The sequence below is a fragment of the Pantherophis guttatus genome, chromosome 6, assembly GCF_059756535.1.
Source record: "Pantherophis guttatus breed Tessera chromosome 6, ASM5975653v1, whole genome shotgun sequence".
Classification (NCBI taxonomy): Eukaryota; Metazoa; Chordata; class Lepidosauria; order Squamata; family Colubridae; genus Pantherophis; species Pantherophis guttatus.
The window spans coordinates 93,509,716-93,526,073 of NC_142068.1; the positions used below are offsets into that span (position 1 = coordinate 93,509,716).

Sequence of the window (16,358 nt, forward strand, 5' to 3'; positions counted from 1 at the left end):
CCCCACTTTGGGACCAGCCAGTGGTGGTATTTGCCGGTTCTCCAAACTACTCAAAATTTCCGCTATTGGTTCTCCAGAACCTGTCAGAACCTGCTGGATTTCACCTCTGCCCTCGGCATATGGAAGAATCCAATTTTATGGATTGTCTTTCAGCAGGCAAGCGTTTCTCCCAACCTAGGCCACTGAGCTTCTGTAAGAAATTCCAGTCATTGTACTACATGGCAAATTAAGACACATACATCTCATTTTCATTAAATATTTTATAATAAATGATGTGTGAAGAGAAGGATGCTTGATATTCCAGAGTGGAAGGATCTATAAGAACATGGCAAAAACAATAATACTCGGGTACGTCTTCTGACAACTACCCATGGGCCATACATTTTTACATTCTTAATCATTATTAAACGACTTCATGTCATACACTGCCTGGTGAATAGCTGTATCCTGATACAGAAATGAATTATAAATGAAATGAAAGATCAAGCAGTCTTAGAAGAATTACCTCTGGGAAATGAAAATCTTTAATTCTCTTTTATTATTGACATTTATTTGGCTACCATGAATAATAATACAGCACAGAGATTCAGCTAAGCTTATGTATGAATAGCTTTCCTGGACTCAAAGTCACTTAACATTTATGTTTGCTTATGTAACTGACCTTGTAGTGTAAGCTCTTCTATCTTGAATTTACTAAGCATATAAATCAACACATCCCCTAATTTAATTTACACATGGAATCAAAAGTGCAATCAGTCCTCAAATAATTTCCTTACCACACAAAAACCTCTAAGATTTGATAGTTAGATTAGCACAGGGGTGTCAAACCCACGTCGTCATGTGATGTATCGGGACTTTCCCACCCTTCGCTAAATCGGGCCGGTGGGGGAACACATGACGCATCTGGCCTGCGGGCCACCAGTTTGACACCCCTGGATTAGCAGCTTTACCGTGAATGAAAGCAAAATATCATAGAAAATGTTAAAATGATGCGTCATCATTTTAACATTCAGCTATGTGTGCTTAAATCTTGAGTTTATTAAAATTACGTCACCAAGTTTACAGCCTTTTGGCAATTGACAATAAAACTTAAAATTAAAACTAAAAACTGAGATATTGAAAACAATTTAGAGAAACAATTAAAAAGTATTAAAACCAACTACTAAAAACTATTTTAAAAGGTACGTTTTTAAATAGATTTTTTTTGTGATTACAACTGTTATCTGTATTATTATAATAATTATAATAATCATAATAAAGTATTTTATGTAATTTTATTGCATTTTTATATCTTTCTTTTAAAGTTTAACTACTAATAATTACAGGTTTATGCATTTTATTGTTGTACTCTCTGACCTAAAGACTGTAATAAAGGTTTGAGTTGATCTGATGAATAGATTTTAATTTATCAACTATATGGGATTTTTGATTGTTGCTGTAAATTTCTTATAGCAACTGCTGAAAAACTTGTCAGACAATTTCAATGAACAGAAATGGGTTGTGGGAGGAACAATTTCTTAAATACTTGGAGCAAGGCTATATTGGAGTTTATAGTTAACAGCTACTGGCATTTTACCCAAAAATAAACTGGCAGCCAGTGCAAAACTTCTAACACTGGTACAACAGGATCTCTTTGGGAAACCAAAAAGCAACCTGGCTGTTAAGATCCCTAGAAGTTGGTGAACTATAATTCCCAGCAACCCAAGACATAAAAAATAAAGGTTGAGTTAGGATGGGCAGGATCACAAAGGATGACGTTCCTCTTTGAGTTTCCATGGATGAGAATGAACTGGGACCTATTTTCCCAGAATTAACCCTACACATTTAAATCCTATTCCCCTACTCTACCCACACTGTCATATTATGGAAGAGAGCATTGTCTCCTCCAGTATGATCAGGTTCCTCTGGAACTCTTTAATCAGTTGGTTGATGGATGGCTGGGACCACAGTAGGTTAAGAAGAGTATGAAAAGGACTATTCTTCTACAAGTTCCTTCACTTGATTTGACTGAATCGATTTTGCCACTCTGGGCATGCAATCAATGGACAAGTTTACCAGGCTTACTGACTGCTGTTCACAAGTTCTAGAATATTTGTTTGCAAAGCCACATTATTTAGGGTTCCATAATGGTCATGAATAGGGACGCGGTGGCTCAGTGGCTAAGTCGATTGAAAGGTCGGCAGTTCAGCGGTTCGAATCCCTAGTGCCGCATAATGGGGTGAGCTCCCGTTACTTGTCCCAGCTTCTGCCAACCTCGCAGTTCGAAAGCACGTAAAAAATACAAGTAGAAAAATAGGGACCACCTTTGGTGGGAAGGTAACAGCGTTCTGTGCGCCTTTGGCGTTGAGTCATGCTGACCACATGACCACGGAGAGGTCTTTGGACAGCGCTGGCTCTTTGGCTTTGAAATGGAGATGAGCACTGCCCCCTAGAGTCAGGAATGACTAGCACATATGTGCGAGGGGAACCTTAACCTTTTTAAAGAGAAGAACTAGATATAGTAGACCATTACATATACCTTGGCCAATGGATCTCAATGGAAGGTAATACAATAAATGAAATTGAATGGTGTGTTTAATGTGGTTGACAGACATTCGGCAAGCTAAGCATAATTTTCAAGAACAACTTCCCCCTATGCCTGAAGAGAAAAGTTTTGGATCAGTGTGTGCTACCTGTTCTAATGTATGCCAGCAAAACCCGGACACTAGCCTCACAATCGATACAAAAGCTAAGAGTGGCACAAAGAGTGACCATGGGAAGATACATGCTTGGCATTACAAGACAAGATAGAAAGACCTGCACATGGATTAGAGAACAAAGGAAAGTATACGATATCATCAAAAGAGTAAAAGAATCGAAATGGAAATGAGCTGGTCGCATAGCAAGAAGAACTGATGGCAGGTGGATCAAGGGAGTTGTAGAACGGATCCCCCTCGATCAAAAGCGTCCATGAAAGAGACCTAAAACAAGTTACAGCGACAACATCAGCAAGTATTGTGAGCCCAGTTGGTAAAAGAAAGCTTGAGACTGTATAGGTTGGAAACATGCACAAGAGACCTTCATTCTGCAGTGGATAGACAATGGCTACAATGATGACCATAAGAAAAACCATAAGGAAGGCTGAGCACCGAAGAATTGAGGCCGTTGAACTCTGGTGCTGGAGAAGATTCCTGTGAGTCCCTTGGACTGCAAAGCGATCCAACTGGTCAGTCCTAGAGGAGATCAACCCTGACTGTTCTGTAGAAGGCCAGATCCTGAAGAGGAAACGCAAATACTTTGGCCACCTAATGAGAAGGAAGGACTCACTGGATAAGAGTTTAATGCTGGGAACGATGGAGGGCAAAAGAAGAAGGGAGCAACAGAGAATGAGTTGGCTGGATGGAGTCACTGAAGCAGTAGGCGTGAGCTTAAATGGACTCCAGAGAATGGTAGAGGACAGGAAGGCCTGGAGGAACGTTGTCCTTGGGGTCGCGATGGGTCAGACACGACTTCGCAACTAACAACAACAGAATGATGAATGGCCATGACATACATACTTCGTTAAGTGTTGATTTCTCTCCAAAACAAACAAACAAACAAAAAACAGCAGCAGCAGCAGAAGATGGGGATGGCCTAAATAATCTTAAGATTTTCCATAGAAAGCTAGAATTTAACACTCAACGTTACGGATCCTGCAAATGACCAGTTCAACATGTGGAGGAATCTACTGCAGGATTCTTGTGAGGCTATCCAACTTCTGCTGAAACTCCTTCAGAATCCACACTGCCCAAGGCCCTTTGTTCCTATGATTAGGATTATTTTTCCATGATGTCCGACTGAAATCTGCTTATCATTTAAATCCTTATAATTTAAACCAGTTCTTTCTTGTCTTGTCTCGTGGAACAGCTCTGAACAATTCTGGCTCATGTTCTATCTGACAGCCCTTCAGATTCTTAAGATCGCTATGATCTGTCCCTGCAGGCATCTCCTCTCCACCCTAAACATACTCAATGTCTCCAAATCTTCTTTGTAGGTTTTTAAACAAAAACAACAAGACACTGTTGGAAACTGTAAGCGTTCTGACAGTTTATTTGCGTCTTCTTTGTAAGGTTTTCCTTCAAGACCTGTTTATTGATATTCTTCCAAAAATAGAGGGCTTAGAACTGATGCACTTTTCTCCATCTAGTCTGACCAATGGAGAATAAAGATAGACAATGATTTTTCTTAAGATTGACTCTATATGTTTGCTGATGCAGCCAAGAACTCTATGGGCTTTCTTTGCAATGATAACATGCTGCTTCTTGTGCGTGTGATCTGTTGCAACTGTTGTCACATCCTACTGCTCATTGCGGTCTCTTCCGTCTTTGATTTTTCCTATCCAAAATGCAGGACCCTGCATTTCTTACTGCTGCAGTGCTGCTTAGCTTCTTTCTAATCTTCACATTTTCCTCTAAGATGCTACTCCCCATTCCCATCTCCCCTATTCTCTGCAAATCTGACAAATCATATTTTCTGACCGAGGTCATTGGTAAATATATTGAACAGCCCCAAAGCCAGTAATATGCCACTCATGACCTTCATATTTGATCTATGGGCACTTGGTGTGATTGTTGAACCAATTCTACACCATTGTCCACCCCACATTTTGCCATCTAAAGATCGTATTATGTGAGGCAGACTAGACCAAGAAATAGATCCATGTGAATTATGGAGGTCTTTGCCTGAGCCATTTTCATAATCTTCTCCCATTGTTTGGATTTAAGCTATGTTTTCTTTTTGGTTGCTTTTGTACTGACCTAGGTTTCCTTAGAAATTAAACAGCACAAACTTAGTCCCGGCAAACCTCTTTAATTCATACGGCTGCAAATTACTTTCATTTACAGTCTGCAAGGCTTAATAAACAGTCTTTCAGAGGAAGGTTATCAACACCCACCTATTTCACGTGGAACACTGCCAAAGAGCTAATTTCCAGACGCAGGGTAAGGCCAAACTTGGCACAGAGTCACAAACAGAATTTTCAAATCTTGAATTGGCCAGATGAACCAATTGCTTCCTGCAAAAGCTCATGTCCCGTTCGCTTCTCTTTTATATTTTATGGGAGGAGCCAATCATCTCCAAGCCTTACTCCCAAGTCGACCCTGTTTCCTTAATTGTTCCTGTCTCCTGGCAGCTCTGTGCAGGCACACACTAGGAACAGGCTCACGCTGTTCTTCTGTCTCACTGATGTCAGACTCCGGAAACTCTCGAGGCAGCAAAGAACTACCAGATGGCCTTGGCCCCCTCTCTGCCTCCGACTCAGAGCCATCATCCCAGCCTTCCCCAGACTCCAGGACTGGCCCACGTTCCTCCCCAACCTCCTCACTGTCTGAATCTGCTGCCAGCTCTGCTGGCCGCTGGCGGGCCACAATAGCTTTGTTAATGGATCATCCCTCTTTCCATCAAGGTCATCTGCTTGACTCACTGTACATGCTCAGCTAAAGTAGGCACATTACTAGGAAGAAAATCAGGATAGTTTATCCTGTTTTCTTTGTGGGGAAGCCAGCTCCCCCTAAACTATGCCTTCCTTTCTAAACGTTCATAAACCAACACATTGTTCCAAAGTTTTATCCATCACTGGCATCTCATTAACCCATCTGCAAGTTTCTTGGGTCCCCTTTCCCTTCTTTTGAAGAAAGGAATATCATTTCCCCTTCTATAGAATTCTGCCATTAGGCCCATCTTCCATGACTTTTCCAAGTTTCTTAGATAGCGATAGCAATAACATTTTGACTTATATACGGCTTCATAGTGCTTTACACACCTCTCTAAGCGATTTGCAGATCAGTCTATTGCCCCCAACAATCTGGGTCCTCATTTTACCCACCGCGGAAGGATGGAAGGCTCAGTCAACCTTGAACCAGTGAGACTTGAACTGCCGAACTGCTGGCAGTTGGCAGAATTTGCCTGCAATACTGCAGTCTAACCACTGCACCACTACGGATCAATTTTTTTCTGGACACCTATATTTTTTCAAGTTAGCCAGATATTCTATAACAGAGGTGGGGGAACTATGGCCCTTTTATGACTTGTGGACTTCAACTCCCAGAATTTGAAGTCCTCAAGTCATAAAAGGGCCATAGTTTCCCACCCCTGTTCTATAGCCATCTTTACCTTGAGTTACCTTGAGTTTCTTAAGAAACTCTTTCTCTGCTTTAATTCTCACTCAGATTATTTAAATGTCCTTGTTTGGATGCACATTTCTGAAATTAAAAATACCGTATTTTTCGCACTATAAGATGCTCCGGACTATAAGAGGCATCTAGCTTTTGAGGAGGAAAACAAGAAAAAAAATTGGCCTCCCGGAATACCGCTGATCAGCTGTTCCAGGTTGTGGGCATAGCTGCCGCCCATTGCCACTGTCGCCGCCCATTGCCACCGCCTATTGCCACGTCCGTGAGTCCCATTTTCGGCCTCCAGGTATCTGTTCCAGGCAGTGGCAATCGAGCAGAACAGGCCGAAAATGGGACGTGCGGAGGCGGCAATGATCCCCGCAGCCTGGAACAGCTGATAGGCGGTATTCCAAGAGGCCAATCCAACCGCCAATCAGCTGTTTGTGCTAAATCAGGCTGTGCTTAAGCTGACCAGGCTGTTGCTGCAAGGAGGCAAATTGCTGGGAGGCAGAGGCTGAAGGGTGGAGGCTGGTGGGTGGGTGGGGTTTCGGCAACATTCGCTCTATAAGACGCACAGACATTTCCACCCACTTTGGAAATTGCGTCTTATAGACTGAAAAATACGGTATATGGCAGAATCATAAAGCTGTGAGGGGACCTTTTTTTGCTCCTTCTTGCTCAAAGCTTCTTAATATTCAGCAGCAAGATCAGTACCGGGCTTCTATACAGAAACCGATGAAGCAAATTAATATGAATCAGGCTGACATCTATGGTAGGTGAAAGCAACTTGTTCCTGGACTCATGGGAACGGTGGATTACATTGTGATGAGTTCAGATAATCCCAAGACCCCTGGGAAATATATCATCTTGGCTAGATAAAACTATACGCATCCCAACGATTGTGAATCATAATTACCAGCCTGGTGGTTCTCTCAATAATTTGAATGTCTGTGGTCTCTCCCACATCAGGAGCCGATTTCTTTCTGTATGGATATGAAACCAAACTCTTAAATGGCAAGAGTTCTTTATATTTACTATCAATATAGCTGAGATCGAAGGTTTCTTGTCAGAAAGAAAAAAGAGACAAAGGAAATGGCATTATGGGAGGAGAGGGCTTTCTGCCCCTCCCCATCTATTCCTCCATTTCTCAATTTTCCCTCACCTGCTCATATTTTTTTTAAAAAAAGATTTTTATCCCACTTTTTTCATATATACCTCAAGGTGGTGAATGTACCTAATGCAACGACTCTGTGAAGTGAAGTTGGCTGAGAGAGAATGACTGGCCCAGATCATCTAGCCATTTCTTCATGTCTAATGTGGGACTACAACAACTCACAGTCTCCTGGTAATTGGCCCAAAGTCACCCAGCTGGCTTTCCTGCCTAAGGCAGGACTAGAACTCATTATCTCCTGGTGATTGGCCCAAAGTCACCCAGATAGCTTTCCTGCCTAAGGCGGAACTAGAACTCACTGTCTTCTGGTGATTGGCCCAAAGTCACTCAGCCGGCTTTCGTGCCCTAAGGCGGGAATAGAATTCACTGTCTCCTGGTGATTGGCCCAAAGTCACCCAGCCGGCTTTCATGCCTAAGGCGGGAATAGAACTCACTGTCTCCTGGCGATTGGCTCAAAGTCACCTAGCCAGCTTTCATGGAGAAGGTGAGGCTAGCACTCACCATCTCCTGTTTCTAGACCAGTGGCTTCCAACCTTTTGGGCACCAGAGACTGGTTCCACAGAGAAATGTTTCTCCACAGACCAGAAGGAGTGTGATTTCATGTGCGGCCTGCATTCCGCAGACGGGGCTTCACTTGTATGCACGGACTGGTTGCTGTCATGCCGACCAGGGCCGGTCCATGGACCAGGGCTTGGAGACACCTGTTCTAGACCAACAACTTCATCACTACATCAAACTGGTCGTCTTTTCTGGGCGGATGGAGCAAAGTGTGCCCAGGCTGGCCAGTCTTCTTTTCATTGGCTCTTTGGCCGAGAAGTCTGTTGAGAGGTTACTTCTAAAAGACTGAGTGGAATTTCCAACCGGACACTTGAGACAGAACTACAGAATCAGGGGCAGCTTAAAAACCAGCCAATTTATTAAGGATTTTGTGAGGTAACTCCACAACTGCCTAGTCCTTAAACACTACCTCATTCTACGAGAGATCCTGAACACTTAAGCCAAAGTATACTTATGTATGTGGCAATGATATCTGTGAACAGGAAATACGGCACCGAATATCTCAACCCTCTCTCGATCTCAAAAAACAACTCACACTGATGTGCAGTTGGCTTTGAATACAACATAGCCCATTTTGCTACTCAGCTCAACAAGGAATCATAAAGTCTCGTGCAGGGGAGAAAGGATAGTAGAGTTCCAATATTTGAGGGGCTGCCACAGAGAGGAGGGCGGGTGTCAAGCTATTTTCAAAGGCACTGGAAGGCCAGACAAATAACAATGGGCGGAAACTGATCAAGGAGAGATTCAACCTGGATATAAGGTGAAATTTTCTGACAGTGAGAGCAATCAACCAACGGAACAGAAGTTGCCTTTGGAAGTTGTGGGAGTTTCATCACTGGAAGCTTTCAAGAAGAAATTGGACATTTGTCAGAAATGGTGTAGGGTCCTCTTGCTTGGATGGGAGTGGGTGGGGTTGGAATAGATGACCTACAAGGTCCCTTCCAACTCTGTTAATCTGTTAAAGTGTGGTTATTGGGAAATCCTCCCCTCAATATATCTTGGGCAAAGAATAAAAGAAATGTCTCATCAGATATTTACTAGAAGGATTAGGCATTTCTGCTGTGGAGGGAAACAGCTGTTGGAGACAGCTGAGATTCAGATTCAAACTCCTTCAGTGTGCTCTGATGAGGTTATCTAGTTTGGTAATGAAACGTCTGCCAGAAAACCACCAAGCTCAGAGATATCACATTGGCTATAACAACAGAAACTTACAGGTCTGGTTGTGCTGTAGCTCCCTGCCCATTTCTTATACTCCAAAGAATCATGTTATGAAGAATTAAAAATGTTTCAGACTCCTTTACCTGAGTGATAGTTCTTACGTATTTTTATTAGGATCATTTTCCTCAGTCTTCCCACCATTCCTTCTACATGGCATCTTCCATTCCATTCCTAAAGATGGCACCCATACAATCCTTCCCTCCAGGATGATGCAAAATCATGTATAGGCATTAAACAAGTTCAACCAGCTGCAAATTCACAGGACTATCTAGCCAACATTTTTCCATTCTTGACCTTGTGAGAGATCTTGCCAAATGCTTTATTGAGGTCAAAGTACTGTACAATGACAGTATGTCCTTGGCCTGCTAATTAATGGAAGCAAGGGAGAGAGGGAGGGAGGAAAAAGAAAGGAAGGAAAGAAGATAGAAAGAAAGAAAGAAGGAAGGAAGGAAGGAAGGAAGGAAGGAAGGAAGGAAGGAAGGAAGGAAGGAAGGAAGGAAAGAAAGAAAGAAAGAAAGAAAGAAAGAAAGAAAGAAAGAAAGAAAGAAAGAAAGAAAGAAAGAAAGAAAGAGTTTGTTTCAAACCCATGCTGGCTCCTGATATTAGCAGAGTTCTTTCCAAAACATTTGCAGACCTGCTGGTTGACAATCTGTTCCAAAAGAGACTTTAGCTTAAGTTCAAAGCTATGGAGGAGGCAGTAGAGAACTGAATTAAGTATGTTGCTTTAGACAAAAAAATGCATGATAGATTCCCCCCCACCCCCCACAAAAGCCCTATTTAAATCAAGAAATGTAGACAATGTGTCCAACTGCAGGAAAAGTCATATTTTAATGATTAAAATGGCATATCATAGATCACTTCATTCCTACACAAGCTCCTTTTTCACTTTTGTTCTCTAAGGACCAAAAGTTTTCAAGTGGGAAAAACCAAAAGTGGAATTTCCTGCTGTATTAAAAAAAAAAAACAGCTGGAAATTCACTTCACAGTATATCAAATTTTGTATTCTCCGTTACAACTTACATGAATTTAATCCTTACAGCATCTGTTACTTGGTGAGCTTTGATACAGATAATCAAGTAGAAACAACTCAAGAGAAAATCTAAATGCAAGTTAAATAATTTAAACCTTTTCAAACACAGTCCATATTAATGCAGAGGCATCAGATGAACTAGAAAAGGTATCTTTAACATTTTGGAATCGTACCAATGTGTAAAATTATGTTTAGACCTTACACCAGATAAATAATTATGTCTATAATCCCTGGAGGGTTGGTTGCTAATGTAACAAAATTGATAAAGAGAACATTTTACGGTATCAAAATATAAAACACATTTCTATTCAAATGGAAAAGTGACTTTTATAGTCATTCTACATAAGATCATGTAATGTTTCCAAATAATATCTTGGATAAGTATAAAGTTAAGCCAGGCTTCTCCTAAACACAAATCCAAATGAACAGATGCTCAGATATGAAAACCCTATAAAAGCAGCCCAATCCATCTCATATTATCACACTCCCTGGGAAACGCATGCACAAAGGTTTTCTTATTATCAGCAACTGGTTCTGCCTACTGCCCTGTTCTTTTTACCAAATTCACCAAATGCACTTCAACCTGCATTTACTTTAGTGCTGACACCAGGATTACTCACATAGTACATTCTCTTAAGACCCCTTTGTTGCTTTATTTGACTCTCATTTGTTAAGCACACCAGAAGCACACCAAGAAAACCGAATGCCATATTCTTAAAGCTATTCTTTTAGGGTTGTAGACCTTAAAATATCAGAATTAGACAACTAGACACAATGACAGGTTTTTCCCCAATGCCGTCACTCTGCTAAACAACTAATTCCCACAACACTGTCAGACTATCTAAAAAGGCAGTATTGCCATCATTATTCTCATCTTCCCTATTACCTGTCTCCTTATGATTATAACTTATTGCTTATATCTTACGATTTAAATTGTTTAATTAGTATCTTAGTATGATTAATGTTGATTGCTTATTTAGTATCCATGACTATCGCTAAATGTTCTATCCAGAGGTGAAATCCAAAATTTTTCCCTACCAGTTCTGTGGGCGTGGCTTGGTGGGCATGGAAGGGGAAGGATATTGCAAAATCTCCATTCCCACTCCGCTCCAGGGGAAGGATACTGCAAAATCTCCATTCCCTCCCCTCCCCTCCTGGGGGAAGGATATTGGAAAATCTCCATTCCCACCCCACTCTGGGGCCAGCCAGAGGTAGCATTTGCCGGTTCTCCAAACTACTCAAAATTTCCGCTACCGGTTCTCCAGAACCTGTTAGAACCTGCTGGATTTCACCCCTGGTTATATCCAATGTTTTATGATGAATGTATTTTACAATGACAATGTTAATGATCTATCATAGGGGTGTCAAACTCGATTTCATTGAGAGCTGCATCAGGGTTGTGTTTAACCTCGGGGGGCTGGAGTGGGTGTAGCCAGCTCAACGTCATTCATGTTGGGGACGCCTATGGTGGCCCAAGCGCTCTGCCAGAGAAAACAGGCTCCTGAGCTCCGTTTTCGGCTGCGATGGCCTCCTGCAACCCTCTGCCAGCGAAAATAGAACTCCTAAGCGATGTTTTCGCTGGCAGAGGCACCACGGGCTGGTCCTTCGCTGTTTCTAGGGCGGTCCCATGGGCCAGATCTAAGGACCACGTGGGCCGTTTCCAGCCCCTGGGCCTTGAGTTTGACACCCCTGATCTACCACTATTGTTGTACGTACATTGAGAGCTTTCGCACCGGAAACAAATTCCTTGTGTCCAATCACACTTGGCCAATAAAGAATTGAATTGAATTCTATTCTATTAAATTTACTTTTTTAAAAAGCATGTACCTGTGGCCATGACAGTGTTATCCTTCCCTTGGGTAAACACCACGACCCGCTGTCTTTTCGGATTTGCTTTTTTCAGCGCCTGAGTCTTTCGGGCGATCTCTTCAATGTCCTCCGTCTTGGAAGAGCAAAAGGGAAAGAGAGAGAGAGAGAGAGAAAAAAGAAGAATCTTGAAAGCAGCAGCGTTGAGTAATCAAAGACAGATCATAAACTTTTCAACAGATTGCAGAGGGATTATTTTTAGTTGAACATGAATGTGGAGCACTGATGTCAGAATGAAATCACAGCTTGACAAGCTACTTTGATTAGGACAAATTAGTTTCTCCACGATCAAAATTATCACCGAACGAGAGGATGAGGAGAAATGAGACTGTTGGGCAGTTATTTTTCATTTAATTCGCCTGGCTAGTAGCAGTGGGAAACGGATAGCTTGATATGATTGCTGGGGCAGAGGTGAAGTTAAAAGCCGCCTCTGTCGCCTTGGTCCTCTTTAGCAGATTCCCAAGACCACCTTGATCCAATTTATACCAACAAGGTCAAAATCTGCCCCAAACCAAGTCAAAGGAAAGTTCTTTTGAGGTTCTTTCCTCCTCATATTTCCCTTCCTTCCTATGGGAAGAATTTGAAGAGACCTCCAAATATCAACCTCCTCATCATTTCTGGAGCAGCTCTTACTATCCGTCCCAACCTTTCCATTATCTAACTGTATGGACCCAGAAGAGGAGAATTCCATGGCTTCAGCAATTTCTCTACATCCCAGGAAATAAGAAGCTTCAAAAAAGCCCAATGGCTCTTCAAGAGCCAGAGTCACAGGGATTTCTGTAGGGACAGGGCCTGCATCCCTCTCCTTATCCCTCTTTTTCTGGTTTATAGATCACTAAACCGACCTTAAGTGGCTTATGTTCCATGTAAAGAATGTAATTCTTCTTAAGGTCTTCCGTGGCCACAGACTGATACTCTCAGAGTAGTTCTCGTAGAGAGAGCTAACTCAAGCTTCTTGTACATAATTCTCCAAGGAGATGGATTCTATCTAGGAACCCAGAATTGCTGAAGGGTCATCCACTATCTGTAAATACCAGTCGACACCACTTCGTGGGAGTCCTCAGACAAACATCATTAAGGACAAAGCTATCTGCCCGCCTTATCTTACTTGAAGAATTTGGAAGTGGTCTTTTCTCATAGCAAATTCCCGAATTCAATTTACAGGTTGATTTAAACCCCCCCCATTTTTCCTTATGACTGTATTACCCAAATTATACGGAAATGCTGAATTACTAGAGTGCTCCATACAATACAACAAGCTATGCCTCCTTTTTAAAAATGTTATGCTAAACAAAACTCTACTCAATTCTTCAGGTTCAATTATGTATATAAAGGCTAGTTACAACCACATTGACCTGCCCTGAAAAAAAAATACACACTTTCATACATTTTTCTCTGGATATCTCACTTTCAAAAGGCCCTTTTAGCCACAATGATGCTCTCCCAGCATCTTATTATTCTCTGGTATTGTTATTCTTTTTAATCTAAAAATCTGTATCTTTTTGCTCAACATCTCTTTCCGAATGACATTTTGCAGGAGATTACATTTTTCAAAGTAATGAGGAAGGGTTTTTTTTGCACATTAAAAGAAAGTTCTTGCTTAGAGAATTGTGCAAAAATAGTTACGGGACCTTTTTTAAAATCTGTAAGAACATTAGGAAAGATAACTTCATGATTCATGCTGAAATTGTTTTGCTCCAAAAAATACTTCCAGGGTGGCTTCCCCATACAATTTGGGGACTTCTACTTAAATATAAAACATTTAGTCTTTTGGTTAAGAAAAACAGCTCTCATCTTATAAAGAATAGGTATCATTTAATTCAGAGTTTCTAAGGCTTTAGTGCAACCATTAAAACATTGTCTGAACTGAACTTTTACAGTTTCTAATACAATTCCCACATAAGTGTCATTTAAAAAGCCTTGTTCCATCTTAGTTTTCCTTTCAGTTTGTACTCTAATTCAGTCAATGGTGGTAAACTTTTAATTAATTGAAATTAAATCATTGAATTTAATCTTTAATTTTTGTTAATCCACTTTGCAGATATCCTGATGAAAGAGAAAAAGTATAAATGGTCTTCTGGATGGTCAGCAATGGAAGAGAATCAAGCGAGACAGATTTAGGATGTTAAAAATTACGTTAGAAAATATTTCAAAAGCCGCTAAGGGAAAAGGTAAGCATGATTTTGTCATTCTGTGTGAATTTAAATCAGACTTGTTCCACATTCCTAACTCAAGGGAAAAATGAAAATATACACCACCTGTGCTTTTCTTTGATTAAATTATGTTAATGCTAAGCTAGGTTATACAAAAATCTAATTGCAGAAAAGAAAAGTTTTCCCGCAGCCTTGGTTTCATAGAAGTGTCCATCGCAATTCAGAACACACCATGAAATGACAAAGCCTACAGCTTAAAACACGTACGGGACAGAGGGGCATGTTTTCGTGTTATCTTGAAGCAATTTAAATTGGGGACACATACACTCGCCAGATGTTCCTCCCTAACTTCTCCTTTGTACTTGAACAAACGCAGAGGAAAGGCACAGACCGGCCTACGGGGTCTCCCAGCTGTTGAGGCCTGATCAATGCAGAGGGGATCCCTCGCTTTCCATTTGTCTTATGAACAACCCCTTTGAGAAGGGAGTAAAGCAAATGAATTTAAAGAGGGTGTTGTTATTGCACTTGCTACCAGACCATAAAGATCTAAAAGAAATTGGTTGTTAACATTATTGTGTTTGGGGCAGCCCCCACGTCCTATAATTACTAATTCCTTGGATCAAATTGTTTGGATGTAGCACCCACCCACCCACATCTCTAGAAACGGAGACCCTTTCACAAGGAGGCAGTTGACAGGCTGAACAAAAGAAGGGAGCTTCTGTGTGTGTCTGTGTATGCACGTATGTTAAGAGGCGGACCCAGATGGAGGGGGAAAAAAAACAAAAAACAGCCCCCGGACAGGTTAACAAAAGAACAGCCCACTCCCCAGAGAGGCTGGGGGACTCCCGCTAATCAGCTGTTAACAATTCCACACGCCAAAGCATTTGCATCGGGATAATCGGCGTTCAGCACAGGTCCAGGTTACTCAAAATGGCATTCTGTTCCTGAATTCTGCCTTGCTCGGCCCTGGCTTTTTCGCGGAGGGTCTTTATATAAGAGTGTAATTCAGCTAATGAGGTGGCTTTTTAGCGGAACCGGCTGGCAGGTTCCGTATCTGCAGAGGCAGCTTGAAGCTGCGCCCAGCCTCTCAGCTTCCCGAGAGGCTTTTCAAAATTCAATAAATAACATCTGTAGGCGATGTTGGGTGCAGACCTCGCAGAGTGCGTCATAACACTGAGCTGGCAGAACAAAGAAACCATGACGACTGCCAAGTCTCTATGGCAACCGCAGCGAAGCTTGGAGAGGATAATAGCACATCAATCACTGTCCAAAAGAACTTCATTATCAGCAACGGGAAAAAAGAAAAACCCTTTAGAATCTGTTTAGCGTGTAATGTAGGCTTACTCACCTCAAAGCCTTGCTCTCGAGCAAAAGCGGCAGCTTCCTGAAATAATAATAACAATAATAATAATTAAAAAGCAGCAGTTAATTATAAAGTGCTAGATAATAAAGAAATAACATATTTGGAAGGTGCTTCAGGCGACTGTCCCCTTTTACGGAGTTATCTTAATCGGGCTGCGGCCAACCCTTCAGTTCCCTGCATTGAAATGACCCCTGGGTGCAAGGACGTGTCAACGCCTTTCACACATGATGGAAATAAAATGCAGGTTTTCCCCTTCATGGGCAACGTCAGGATGGACAAGTAGGATTAACCACGTTCATCATGGCTAATCATAACAATGATGCTTCCCAGCAACTGTAGCTGGGAATTTGCGTTAGATGCAATCCAAAGTTGCAACTGTGCCTTAAATCAACTCGACCTTACGCAGTTTAGAGTCACAATCTGATCTTGTATCGTCACTACGGTATGAGTTTGGCTGACAGCAACCACGTTGGGCGAATGACCGTGGGATGACAGCACAAATCAAGGAAGATGACCTTTCATGTCCAAATATTTGTAGCTGTGATCCAGGACAATGCGTCCCTGCTCAAGGCTTCAAGCTCATATTGCAGAGAAAAATATCCGCTGTGGAGTTACAGATAAAACCATGCAATGGAAAAATTCTCTCGTTAGATAGTTAAAATATCCAACAGTGATGGCAGGAGCAACAAATTTAGCAAACTTTCCCAGAGATGTTTGGAGTGTATGTTTAAACATTTCGAGATATCCTCCTGAATGGAAACTGCTCCCTTGGAATCTCCTTCAGTGCATAAGAATTCCCAGGTTGTCAAGTCAAGAAGGCGACACAGGTGCCGGCAATCAAAACATTGTGATGTTGTTTCCAGAAGAAGAA

At 41.7% G+C, this 16,358-nt stretch overlaps 1 protein-coding gene across 2 annotated transcripts in view; it reads right to left on the reverse strand.

Moving 5' to 3' along the window:
- The window catches only part of ADK (adenosine kinase), a 256,903-nt gene that overhangs the window by 40,646 nt on the left and 199,899 nt on the right, over positions 1-16,358 (reverse strand). For both annotated transcript variants that reach the window (XM_034435402.3, XM_034435404.3), the window contains exons 8-9: positions 15,473-15,508; positions 11,933-12,047 (exon numbers count right to left, since the gene is read on the reverse strand). In XM_034435402.3, coding sequence (XP_034291293.3) covers positions 11,933-12,047; positions 15,473-15,508 — 151 coding nt within the window. The remainder of the gene's footprint in view (positions 1-11,932; positions 12,048-15,472; positions 15,509-16,358) is intronic.